The sequence below is a fragment of the Trichosurus vulpecula genome, chromosome 4 (assembly GCF_011100635.1).
Source record: "Trichosurus vulpecula isolate mTriVul1 chromosome 4, mTriVul1.pri, whole genome shotgun sequence".
Classification (NCBI taxonomy): Eukaryota; Metazoa; Chordata; class Mammalia; order Diprotodontia; family Phalangeridae; genus Trichosurus; species Trichosurus vulpecula.
In genome coordinates this window covers 68,820,458-68,834,585 of record NC_050576.1, presented here as the reverse complement: position 1 = coordinate 68,834,585, position 14,128 = coordinate 68,820,458, and the positions used below count along the sequence as shown (strand labels likewise).

At 38.8% G+C, this 14,128-nt stretch overlaps 1 protein-coding gene across 1 annotated transcript in view; it reads right to left on the bottom strand.

Annotated features, from left to right (window-relative positions):
- TNN (tenascin N) overlaps nucleotides 1-14,128 on the bottom strand; it is a 73,538-nt gene that overhangs the window by 23,667 nt on the left and 35,743 nt on the right. The window contains exons 10-12 of the mRNA XM_036753168.1: nucleotides 8,669-8,932; nucleotides 6,032-6,295; nucleotides 3,968-4,231 (exon numbers count right to left, since the gene is read on the bottom strand). Coding sequence (XP_036609063.1) covers nucleotides 3,968-4,231; nucleotides 6,032-6,295; nucleotides 8,669-8,932 — 792 coding nt within the window. The remainder of the gene's footprint in view (nucleotides 1-3,967; nucleotides 4,232-6,031; nucleotides 6,296-8,668; nucleotides 8,933-14,128) is intronic.

Sequence of the window (14,128 nt, the reverse complement as noted above, 5' to 3'; positions counted from 1 at the left end):
GAATCTATTATTAAAGAGATAAGTGAACACCTAGAAAAAGAAACAGTGGTCCCAAAGAACTAACCTGGATTAACCACAGTAGTGGATCAGAGGACTGCTATAAAGTTTACCTAGCCTTCAGGAAAGTATCTCATTGTATATGTGTGGAAAAGACGGAGAAATATGGGCTAGATAATACTTCAATTAGTTGGACTAAGAACTGGTTGAATGCTCAGATATGAAGAGCAGTCATTGATAGTACCACAATTGGGAAATAAATATCCAATGGGACACTCAGGAATCCTGTGCTGAATTGTTAACATTTTTATCAGTCACTTAGTTAAAGGTATCAAATGAGTATAGGACATAAAACCAGGAGGTATAGCAAACACACTGGATGACAGATGCAGGTTCCAAAGAGAATCTGACAAGCTAAAACACTGGACTAATATTAATCAAATGAAACTAAATAAAGATAAACAAAAAGTCTTTTATTTGGATTCAAGACATTAATTCAAGGAAAGGAGATAAACAAAAGAGAAAAGGATTGACTCTGCAAGGTAGAGGTCTGTGAGCTCGACTTCAATTTCCAATAAAATTCTAGAATACATTACTAAAAGGATAGCTTGTAAATATCTAGAAAAGGAAGTGATGATCACAAAGAACCAAGCATAATTTCATCATGGACAGATCATGGGGGAAAAAAGATTAGATCATGCTTCTCAACTGAGAAATGGTTGAAAGATTTGAAAGGCAGTTCTCAAGAAAAGAAATCCCAGTTATCACTAAGCATGTGAAAAAATGCTCCAAGTCACTAATAATTAGAGAAATGCAAATCAAAGCAACTCTGTGGTTCTATTTCACACCCATCATATGGTAAAATTGATTAAAAAGGGGGGGGGAAATGGAAAAAATTTAGGGGAACTGTGGGGAAAATGGGCATCTTGATGTACTTTTAGTGGAGCTAAATGGTAGAGCCATTATGAAAAGCAATTTGGAACTTTGTCCAAGAAGTTAATAAACTGTGCATACCTTTTAACCCAGCAACATCATTATTAGGCCTACACATGAAAGCTAAAAGAAAGAGAAAAGGGTTCTTAGGTATAAATATTTATAGCAACCCTTTTGTAGTGGCAATTAACTAGAAACTAAGGGGATGCTCATCAATTGGACAATGGCTGAACAAATTCTGGCATATGAATGCAATGAAATATTATTGTGCCGTATGAGATGAAGAAATTATTTCATAGAAACTAGAAAGATCTACATGAACTGATGTAAAAAAAAGATGTAAAGATGTAAAAAGAAAAAAGTGATCAGAATTAGGAGAAAATATCTACTATATCAATACTGTAAAAAGGAACAATTTTTATTGTATTTAGCTTCTGGGACCACATTTTAGGAAGAACTTTGATAAGCTGGAGGGCAGTAATTAGAATAATAATGATACTTGAGTCCATACCACAGAAGAATCGCTTAAAGAAACTGGGGACGTTTAACTAAAGAAGAGTCTTGGGAGAAGGGAACGTGATAGCTGTCTCCCAGTTCTTGAAGGGCTGCCACATGAAAGTTGAGTTAGTCATGTTCAATGTTGCCCCAGACAGGAAAAATGAGGCAAAACTGTAAAGAAGCAGCTTTTAGGTTTGATGTCAGGAAAAACTGCCTAGCAATGAGAGCTGTGTAAAAGTAGAACTGACTGTCTCAGGAGAGGGCGGGGGAGTATTTTCTCATTGGGGGTCTTGAAGAAAAGTCCAGGTGATCACTTGTTACTTTGTCTTGTTATGAGGATTTTTAGAGGGTGTGGCTTGGGTTAGATGACCACTAAGGTTCCTTCCAACTCTGAAATTCTGCAAGTTGCTTGAGATAGATACAGGTTAAATGACTTGCTGAATGATGTTCTCCTCCTCCTCTGTCTCCTCTCCTCTCTTTTCTTCTTTCTTTTCTTCCTTCTTTTTCTTCTTCCTCTTCTTCTCTTCCTCCTTTTCCTTCTTCTCTTCCTCTTTCTCCTCCTTCCTCTTCTCCTTTTCCTTCTTCTCTTCCTCTTTCTCCTTCTTCTTCCTCCTCTTTTCCTCCTCTTCCTTCTTCTCTTCCTCCTTCTCCTTCTTCCTCCTCTTCTCCTCCTCTTCCTTCTTCTCTTCCTCTTTCTCCTTCTTCTTCCTCTTCTTCTCCTCCTCCTCTTCCTTCTTCTCTTCCTCTTCCTTCTTCTCCTTCTTCCTCCTCTTCTCCTTTTCCTTCTTCTCTTCCTCCTTCTCCTTCTTCTTCCTCTCTTCTCTCTCCTTTTCCTTCTTCTCTTCCTCTTTTCTTCTCCTTCTTCTTCCTCCTCTCTCCTCCTTTTCCTTCTTCTCTTCTCCTTCTCCTTTCTTCTTCCTCTTCTTCTCCTCCTCCTTTTCCTTCTTCTCTTCCTCTTTCTTCTTCTCCTTCTTCTTCCTCCTCTTCTCCTCCTTTTCCTTCTTCTCTTCCTCTTTCTCCTTCTCCTCTCTTTCTTCTTCTCTTCCTCCTCCTCCTATTCCTCTACCTCCTCATCATCATCTAGAGACAGCTTGTAGAGCAGACAGAGAGTGAGCCTCAGAGTTGGAAAGACCTGGTTCAAGTCCCAGCTTTGACATATACTGCCTCTGCAGTCCTGCACAGGTCACTTAACCTCTTGGTGCCCCCAAACATTTCTCAAGGATTGTAAGAGGCACAGAAGTAGCCAATATGATGTGATGGAGGGAGTTTCCTCACCATGAGTTCCATATAATACTATATGAGTTCTCAGCATTTAGCACAGTGCCTCATACTTAATAATTATGTATTAACTAACTATTAATGAAACCACAGATTTAAAATTATAATAAGTGGTATATACTTATGCAACATTTTATAGTTACAATATACTTTACCTATATTATCTCCTTTTTTTCTCACCACTACCTTGTGATATAGGTAGTATATGGATAATTCTTCCCATTAGACAAATGAGAAAATGCATAGACTTAGAGGCCAAATGACTTGGCCAAGATCGTGTAGCTATTTGGGCCTTGAACCCAATCCAGTTGCTTTTCCACAATGCTGCTTTATAACTAGCTAAAATCTGCAACCTGAGGATTAGAGCATGGGCAATGATAAACTCAAAGAAGCTCTTCTGGAGGCTCATGCATAGGTAGAAAATAAATCCCGGTGGGAGTGATAGAAAGATGGAAACGTGAGTTCAAGTCACATGTGCAACACATTTTCTTTCCACCCACACAGGAAATGTTGTTGGCTTTGAGAATCCAGAAAAGGAGATCCAGGCTCTTTTGAAGGTACTTTGAGTTTGAGGTACTTTGAGTTTCTTTCAGGGGCACAGAAGGTAGGAGAGAAGGACTAGATAAAAACAAAGTATTCCAAACTCAACCAAAGAGTAAATTAAATATGTGCCATAGAATTAGAATTAGGTCTTTGTTCTGGTACCAGGCAACTGTCTAAGACTTAGCTACTAAATTATGCCAACTTTGCCACTTTTTATGTGGGACTTTGGGGAAGATATATAATCTTTCTGGGCCTGATTTTACTCAACTGTAAAATGAGGGGATTAGGCTACATGATATCTATGGTGCCTTCCAATGTAAGTCTATGAGTCTATGATTCTTAAAAGGATGGCTATCAGCATCAGTGGGGAGTATCCCACACAAGAAGTTCCCTTTGTTGACAAAATCACAGATCCTTCACATAATCAAGTATTCCCTCTATATACCTGCATAGTTAGCACATACATGACTTGGCACAAACAACCCAAAGGAGGCGTTACTCAGAGACTGTTGTACACTAGGATTCTCTGAGACCCTCTACCCATCACTTGAGGCCTATATAACACATAGAAAACAAATATGGCATGCAAGAAAGCCTCAAATATTGGAGGCAGAGGCTTTATTATTCCCTCCTCCCTAATCAAAACAAACCTTCAGAATTGAAAGAGAAAAGACTTCTTTTTCTTCTGTGGGTAACTTAATAGTGGGCCCCTCATTACCTGTCAATGCATTGGTGTTGGCTTTCTTGCTTTCTCGATCTCCCTTCACAGCCCAGACATAGACAGAGTAGTCCATTCCTGGCTTCAGGTCTGTCAGGATAGTGGCAGTCTTGGCTTCCTCTACTGGTATCTCTTTGGTCTCTCCATCAGCTGAGGTGTAGCGCACCATGTACCTGTCTATAACAGCCTGGACTGGGTCCCAGGATATAGTCACTGTGTTCTCTGTCACCTGGTTAGTCATCAAATTCTTGGGATCATCAATGTCTTCAAGAAAAAAATTTGGGGAAAGGATAAATATTGGCACCAAGTTGGCCACCGTCCCCAATCCACCTCCATCCTCTCATGAGAGTGAACTTCTAGAATGAGCATCAGGATCACGCTCAACACAATAACAAAGCTATTCCCTTCATGGCCACCTGGGGGAGCTAAGGGAGCAATTCTCATTGCTCCCAAACCAGTTCCCATTCCCCTAGGTCCATCTGAATTCATTTTCTTAATCAATAGCAAGGCTTCATTATTTTTATTTTTTATTTTTTTTAATTCACGGGACAACTATTTCTATAACAGTACAATAAAAAGATGATTGCTCATGAAACTGCAAATCTCCTATGCACAATTTGCTATTCCTTTCAAATATATAACAAAATTATCATGTAAATTTCTTTGTTTTCTTCCCTGCCCCCCCCCCCACTCTAGAGATGGCTATCATTGACACAAAACTTCTATTTATCAGTTCTTTCTCTTGATGCAGATAGTATCTTTCTTCATATGTCCTTTATCATTAATCTTTATTTTTAAATTTAATTTTTTTCGTTTATAAACATTTGTTTTCTTTCTCCTTTCTACCTTTCATTTCAAAGAAAAAACAGAAAAACAAAACCATTTTAATAAATATGTAACAGAACAATAAAAAGATGAGTGGAACAGGATCTTCTGAGCAGCATTTGGAGCCACCAAATCACTGATTAAACAGCCTCTGCTGTAACTTCCAGGATTCTTACTTGCTTAGAATTAGAGATTTCTTTAGAGTTGGAAGAGACCTTAGAGAGATTATTTAATACAGACCTCTCATTTTATAGATTTTTAAACAATTTAAACATTTTGCTACCTGGACATTCCTTTGGACATCTCCATCATGCCCCCCATGAACAATCAGGAATCTTATCATCCTGCCAGATCACATGAGCCTTGGTAGCCACACCTCATCAGTACCTTCTGCTCCTCTGATTACAGGGTGGAGCAAAGAGATCTTCTCAAAACCTCTATTCAAGAAGGGCACTCTCTTCACTTCCTACTCAGCTACATTCCTTCAGACTTCTCCCACATGCCCAAGCCCACGTCCCCACTTCTGGGAACCTTCTCTCCCACCCCTCCCCACCCTCTTTTCAGTTTCCTTCTATGTGTTGTAACCTCTCCCCATTAAACTAAGATCCTTGAGGGCAGGGACTGTTTCTTTTTCATATTTTCATCCTCATTGCTTAACATAGTGCCTGGCTCATAATAAATATCTATTGAACTATTAATTATGATCACATAGATGAAGAAACTAATTGAGACCCCAATAGGTTCACTGGCTTGCCCAAGGTTGCACAAAGTCCTATGACTCCTAGTCTAGTGTTTCTTCCATTCCACCGTATTACTTTTCCTCACCTATAAGCAGTGGTGTGCTGGTAAATGTTTAACAACTGATTCTCCAGGGGAAAAAAAAATCAATATACTTTTAAATTTAATTTGCATTGTTAACTTTTTCTCCATCACTTTCTTAAGTTGAAACAGTCAACAAAATAATAAATCAAGCCCTGATTTGTAGAGTTTGCAGATTTCTGAGATCTAAGTGCTTACAATGAAAATTTGAGAATTGGCCTTCACTGGTCAGTTTGAGCTGGCCTCCTGCTTATATCTCTGTAAAATGAACTTCTCCATCGCAGCAGATCGATCTCAGGGTGCCTGAGATTTTGGAAAAAGCTGGCTTCTGCTAGATTCCTTCAGCAATGTCACAGTTTAACATCAGCTGACTATCTCTGAGTCAATAAATTGGTTTCTGTTTCTCTCCTCTCCTGTTACCTGTAAGGGCTTCAGTATTGGCTTTCTTGCTCTCCCGGTCTTCCTTCACAGCCCAGACATGAACAGTGTACTCCATGCCTGGCCTTAGGCCTGTTAGTATAGTAGTAGTTTTGTCCTTCCTCACTGGCATCTCCTCGATCTCTCCGTCAGCTGAGGTGTATCGTACCATGTACCTGTCTATGTTGGCCTGGACTGGGTCCCAGGATATAGTGGCTGTATCCTCTGTCACTTGGTCAGTCACTAAGTTTCTAGGGCTATCAATCTCTGAAAGAAAAAAAGATAATCGGTACAGAATTATTAATAAGCACCAAAGTATATGATCTGAAGTTCATTTATCTTAGTCTGAGATAATTTCAGGCCCTTCTTGCTTTTCTGTCTTGTCATTACTTTCAAATTGTCTCACTTGCCCTAGGTGCAAGCGTGTCTCCCCAACTTATTGACTAGTTTTACACGAAGACAGAATGCTATATTAGAAAAAGCACAAAATTAGAGATCAGAACTCATTCTCTTCGTCTCGTAATCCTATCCCTCTTCCTAACTTCACTATTTCTGTTACGGGGGCTGGAGTCCCACCATTGTTTCAGTCACTCATTTTTAGAACTTGTCCTCCTCAGCCCTTCACTTTCATTCATCTCCCAAACAGCTACAAAGTCTTATGCATTCTACCTTTTCAGTGTCTCTTTTATCTATCTCTTTCCACCGAAATAGCCATGTCCTTAGTTCAAAAGTATTACAATAGCCTCCTGATTGGTTTCCTTGCAACTAATCTCTCCTTTCTCCAATCCATCCTCCACACAGCTGGTAAAATGATATCCCTAAAGTATAGATCTGTGAATGTCGCTACCCTCAATTACAACTTTCAATGGCTCCTTACTGCCTCTAAGATAAAACTCAGACACCTCTAGTTAGCATTTAAAGCCTGGTCCACAGTCTGGTTCCAGCCTGTGTTCTGAGGTTGATTGCACATATTCCCCTTCACATCCCCTACATTGCAGACAAATTGGCCAGACAACATGAAAACAGCTACTGTACAAATAATAGAGAAAGGATAAGTAATCACTGGAAGTTGGAACGCAATTGGAAGTAATCAATAAAGGGAAGACACAATTGGGGGGATCAGGAAAAGCTTATTACAGAAGATGGGGTTTTAACTAGGACCTGAAGGAAGTCAGAAAAGCCAGGAGGTAGAAATAAGGAGGGAAATTGTTCCAGGCACTGAGGGACAGACAGTGAAAAGGCCCAAAGTCTGGAGATGGAGTATCTTGCAGCAAGTGTCAATGGCAGGGGAGTAAGGTGTAAGAAATCACTAGTCATAGTGGCGTATATACAGAATTGTAAATCATTCCAGTGAACAGCACTCTGCACCAGGACCCAGACATAGAGGAGCATGCTTCCTGGCATTAGGGATCTTCTCCCACTTCAGATGTATAGGTTCCTCCATGAGCATGCACAACCATACTTCAAAACAACTTTTGGTCTGCCCCTTTCATAAGCCAGCTACCCGCTTAAGGACAAAAACTGGACGTTCTATCATCTGAGCCATCCTGTTCACCGATGTGACTGTGCCCATGGCTAGACCGTCTTTGTCCCAGGTGAGAGATTTTCTGGTTACAGTTCCTTGTGTATGGCACTACTTTCTCACTAAATCTCACTAAAGACTAATGGATGTATCCTACCCTCATCATTTCCCATCTTATTGACACCCCAGACTTCTAAAAAGGTTCTAATGAACTTAGATGAGTCACATCTATATCTATTATAGCCACTGTTCCCTGGAAAACCTATTGTCATTCAAAATTTTAACTTGAGGTTTCATTGTAGCTACTGTTACAGCAGGTACTTTCGGATTTTTAAATTCTCTCTCTCATTTGTTCACAGTAAGACCCAGAAGTACAGTCTAAGAAGACAAAAGGGGGAAGACAGAGCCAAAACAAGAGTCACGGAAGTTTTTGCCCAATCATGGTTTAGAGAACATTACAACTAAGCCCCAATTAATATGAATGATAAATATCGTGAAGAGGTCTCATGTATTCAAATTTGTACTATTCAAAGTTATAATTATGTAAAATGTGGTTATTGGTTCCAACCTGATGGAAATAGGCAGTGCGAATTCAAATAATGTTTCCACTTCACAAGATTCATTATTTGTATTAATTGGGACCTTACTTATACAAAAGTCCTAATTTAAAAGAAGTTATTAAAGGGAATTAGAATTGTAGGCTATGTGTAATGAAGGAAAAAGGAATATTGGCCCTCTTACTCATAAAATATCATTCTGTACCACTGTCAAAGGAAGGAAAAAGGCTTGGATAAACCAGCTAGGAAGCAGCCAGGTGGATAGGGAGCAGGGCCTGGAGTCGAGAAGCCCTGAGTTCAAATTGGCCTTAGATCCTTACTAGTTACGTGACCCTGGGCAAGTCTCTTAACCTCTCCATGCTTCAGTTTCTTCAACTGTAAAATGTAGTTAATTATAGCACTAATCTCCCAAGGTTGTTATGAGGATCCCATGAGATACTATAAAGCACTTAGGATAGTGCATAGCACATAGTAGGTGTCTAATAAATACTTGTTCCCTTTTATTCCCCTGTAGGTCTACTTTGTAATCTCTAATGTTTTCATCTTATCATGATCGATCACCTGTTGGGGCTTTGGTGTTGGCTTTCTTGCTCTCCTGGTCTCCCTTCACAGCCCAGACATGAACAGTGTACTCCATGCCTGGCCTCAGGCCTGTCAGGATGGTGGTGTTCTTGTCCTTCCCCACTGGTATCTCCTTGGTCTCACCATCAGCTGAGATGTATCGCACCACGTACTTGTCTATGACAGCCTGTACTGGCTCCCAGGATATAGTGGCTGTGTCCTCTGTCACCTGATCAGTTATCAGGTTCTTCGGATCATCAATTTCTTTAAGAAGAATGTTTGGAAAAAGATTAGCATTGACATCAATTTAGTCATCAGCACCAAACAATCTTTATGAGTATTGATGGAGATGGCAAGCCTCTAGGACTCTCATCATAGCCATCTTCTACACAACAAGCAAGCCGTTCCTTTCATAGACACCTGAGGAAGTCCATGGAACAGGTAGTTCCTGTTCCCCATTTCCAGGGTCTATTCTAAGTTCATTCTTTTGGACCTCCCTGGATATAGATAACTTCTCAAAGAGAGAGAAGAATGGATCCACCTGAGAAACAACTCTCCTACAACAGAAGTAGTTAGTCTTACTATTTAAGGCCAACTGAGAACATCTGAATAAACAAATTATGAATTTCCAGCAAGATGGCTGAGAGATTGTATATAAGCCTAGTTCTTCCTCCTCACCTTAAAAATAGCTAGAAATGTGCCAAATAAACTAAAAGAACAATTAAAATGTTGAATGGAAAGAAATTCTCATGGAAAAACCAGGACAGATATTTTAGAATTGAGGAAGCAAAGAAAAGAAATAATATGGGGTAAGATAAAGCAAGGAAAATTTTTCAGAGAAGAATAAAGCTATATTAACTATACCTAGAAGGGGGGAAAAAGAATGGAATGACCATAAAAAATCTGAGGGTGCACAGAAGACCTAATAAAATAAATGAAGGAGAAAAAAGAAATGTGAAATTAGAACTCAGTGAAAATTTTTAAAAATAGAATTTATAGCTTTAAATAAAGCAAAGAGGGGACAGGACAACCTGATAAAGAGAATGGAGGCAACAGAACTCAAAAACTCAATAATACAACAAGAATTATTAGAACAAAGTCAAAAGATAGTAAAATCAGAAAAGAAAACATTAGGTCACTGCATAATCAACCTGGAAGACAAGGCTTGGAGACAGAATTTTAAAATCACTTGTGTTCCAGAAAACTATGATGAAACAAAAATCACAAATGCAGTATTTCAGGAAGATATAAAAGAAAATTGTTCGCAAGTACTGGAATCAGAGAGTAAACTATAAGATCCACAAAATCCAAAGGATACAACCAGAGAGAAAACCTAGGTTTATCGCCAGTTGGATGGTCAAGCTCCAGAGTTCCCAGTGGCTCAGAATCTCAGAGTTTGAAGGCATCTAATCTCATCCACATCTGTACAAGAAACTCATCTATAACATAACCAATAGATGGTCATCCAACCTTTGCTTGAGTATTCTCCTGAAGGGGAGCAGCTACCTCCTGCAGCAGCCCATTTCAGGCAACCCATTTCACTCTTTAATAGCCCCGACTGTTAAGAAATTTCCTAAAAACAAGATTAAAATTGCTTCTTTACGACTTAAACCAGTTTCTCCTTGTTTTGCCTTCTGGGCCCATGCAGAACAAGACTAATCTCTTTCCCATGTGACAGCCCTTCAAATACATAAAGACAGCTATTGTGGCCTTGTCTTATCTTTTTTTTTTTTAATTTAAATCTTCTCAGCTCCTTCCATCCTGGCTGCCTTCACGCAGACATACTATAGTTTATCAAAATAGCCCTCACAACTAAAACAGTACTTTACAAGTAGTTTCCTCAGAACAAAATACAATAGGACTATCAGTTAGAATAGACCATTGGGCCTAAAGTCTGAAAGATCTGAGTTCAAATCCAGCCTCAGACACTTACTAGCTATGTGACCCTGGGCAAGTCTCTTAACCTCTGTTTGCCTGTTTCCTCAACTGTATGTTTTATACAAATATACTGTAAGATGAGGATAATAATAGCAGCTATCTCCCAGGGTTGTTATGAGAATCAAATATTTGTCATGTACCTGGAACATGGCAGACACTTAAATTCTTGTTCCCTGTCTTCCTACCTCCTATTATCTTCCTGGTTTTGAACATTATACCTCTTTTATGGCATTGTAATGTTATATTAACTTTCATGGCTACCATATCAAGCTAATAACTAAGGGACTTCGTAGTCCACTAAAACCATCCTTTTTCAGATAAAAGGCTGTCTGGCCAGGCCTCTTCAGTCTTATACTGTGAAGTTTGGGTGTTTTTTTTCTTTTTTTTTTTTTGGAGGGGGGAAGGCAGGGCAATTGGGGTTAAGTGACTTGCACAAAGTCACACAGCTAGTAAGCGTGGCAAGTGTCTGAGGCTGGATTTGAACTCAGGTCCTCCTGACTCCAGGGCTGGTGCTCCATCTAGCTGCCCCTGGTGGGTTTCTTTAACTCAATTGTAAGACCTTTTACCTTTATCAAATTTTCTTATTAGACTTTAGCCCAATATTCTAGCCTGTGATTCTATTATCCAGGGTATAAACTCTCTATTTAAGCTTTGTATCATTGCAAACTGGATATCAGCATCAGCAGTACCAGAAAATCAGTAATCATCAAAACTATTTAGTATTGGCTAAAAAACAGAGTGTTGATCGGTGGAATAGATTATGTACAGTATACAGAAGCAAATAAACGTAGTAGCATAGTGAAGACCCTCACTATTAAGATAAGCTTCAAATAGACATGTGACTTAGGCATGATTTATTACATCATAAACAAATTAGAGAAACAAAGAAGAAAATTCCCTTACAACTATAGACAGGGAAAGAATTTGTGATGAACTAAGCGATAAAGAGGATCAAAGGAAATAAAATGGACAATTTTGATTACATAAAATTTTTAAAGTTTTGTACAAAAAAAATCCAATGTGGTTAAAATTAGAAGAGAAACAGTTAACTGGAGGGGAAAAAATCTTTGTATTGAGTTTCTGTGATAAAAGTCTAATAACCAAGACATACAGGGAACTAATACAAACATAAGAGTAAGAGCTATTTCTCATTAGATAAATTAGCAAATGGTATAAAAAAAAACAGCTTTCAAAGGAAAGAAATCCAAGCTATCAACATCATATGAAAAAATGCTCCAAATTATTATTAGAAAAATGCAAATTAAAGCAACTCTGAATTTCTACCTCACACCCATCAGATGATCAAAAAGAAAAATGACAATTGTTGGAGGGGTTGAGGGTAAACAGGCACATTAATGTCCTGAAAGGGGAGCTGTGAATGGGTCCAACATTCCGGAAAGAAAAAAAAAGGAAGGGGAGCAGTTTAAAATTCCAAGAAGAAAACAAAAGGTCAGAAGGAATCAGAGAGTAGCAGGAGATTTTGTGAAAGTTACGTGTTACCTTATCTGGACTAGGAAAGGGAAGGTAATTTTTTTTAATGTATCAATTATAGTGACAGAAGTAGAATAAAATAAGCAGGGAATTAGGATGAAATAAGAGGGAACAAAGGTATATGAGTCAGAGAGTGTGATCAAGGAGGTTGCTACTGAAAAGGGAAGATTATAAAATAAAAGGAAAAAAATTGTGATTGAAGCCTAGGCCAAGAAGGGAGAGTAAAGAGAGAAGCCTATGATCAGATTATTCCAAGCAATACAGAATTTGTGTACCTTGCGCAGCTAAATGGTGCAGTGGATAGAGTGCTGAGCCTGGAGTCAAGAAGACTCATCTTCCTGAGTTCAGATGTGACCTCAAACACTAGGTGTGTGATCCTGGGCAAGTCACTTTACCCTGTTTGCCTCAGTTTCCTCATCTGTAAAATGAGCTGGAGAAGGAACAAGCAAACTACTCCAGTATCTTTGCCAAGAAAATCCCAAATGAGGTTTTGAAGAGTTGGATGTGACTAAACAACAACAAAAGCTCAAAATACAGATTTCTTTCTTTTAAATGGGCTGGAGGGGAGCAGGGAGAACAAAAAAATGTTATAGCAGCATTTGATAGAGAGAAAATAAACTTAATCACAACTATGAACGTTAATAGGATAAATCTATCCATAAAATAAGGAGGAGGGTGGCAGGATGAATTAGAAACCAAAGTCTAATAACTTACTATATGCAAGAAAACATGCTTAAAACATAAAAGATTCTTACTGTTATAATGATGGGTTGGAGTAGAATTTATTATGACTTTACTGGATCCAAAACAGCAGGAGTAGCAATCATGAATTTAGACAGACAACAGTAAAAACAGACACAGTCAAGAAACAAACAGGGAAACTATACAATATTATGCTTAAAGGCACTGTAGATCATAATTTCTAAAAATCAGCCAAGACCCAAGGAATGAATTAAGGCATGAAGAATAAAAGATTTCTCCCTTCCTGGGAATGTGCATTACTAGAACATTTCTGGATGCAAAGGAGAGAAATAGGTATAGTAATTTCTCAAATTATAATTCTTTCTCCATATGACAGAATAAGCTCTAGTCTCCCCAAGCATTGACTCCCACCTAGGCTCCCAATAAGTTTTTCAATTAGAGAAACACATCTATTGATGCTGCATTTTGCCTTTGTGCTGGTAAAGGATTGATGAGTCTTTCTAATTCTCCTTTTATTACCAGGGAAGTTACTTAGGTTATATCTCCAGAGGGTCACTGCAGTAGACTATGGTATGGTTAATGCAGTTACTTCAACTACCTTTACAAATGATATCTACTAAATGCAGATAAATGAACAGTAAGGTAACACATTATTGCTGAGCAGGAATGATTTGGTATGTCATGCTTTGATCAGAACATTCCATATGTGCAACATGTAAACCAACAAAGAGGCCCACCTAGAATAGAGGCTAAAAGCTGGCTCTCTTCTGACCCAAGAATCTATAGAATGACCAACTTATTAGCCATTTACCATAATCCTCTCTAGCATAACCTATGGTCAGGAGCTCCACTAAGAAATTGCTTCGTCATCCCAAAAAAGCAAACCTGTGACCCTCAACAAGAGGCCAGCATACGTGGTCAGCTCCATTACCGCGTTACAACTTTCCTCTAAGTCACAGGAATATCTGCCAACCAACTGAGATACTTTTGGAATACACTACTAAATGACTAATATTTACATAGCATTTTAAGGTTTATAAAGTGTCTTTCAAATTTTATCTCTTTTTACCTTCAAAATAAGCCTGAGAGGTAGGTGCTATTACTATCCTATCCATTCTGCAGTTGAGGAAACTGAGGCAGGCAGCGCTTAAGTGACTTGCCCAGGGTCACAAAGTGAGTAAATGTCTGAGCTTGGATTTGAACTCAGATCTTTTTGACTCCAGGTCGAGTACTCTGTCCATTGTATCTCCTCGTTGCCTCAGCTAGGTTTAGCAAGGGACCAGAGCACATACTCCACTAAGGGGGTAGGTCATATGGTCAGCTCAATGA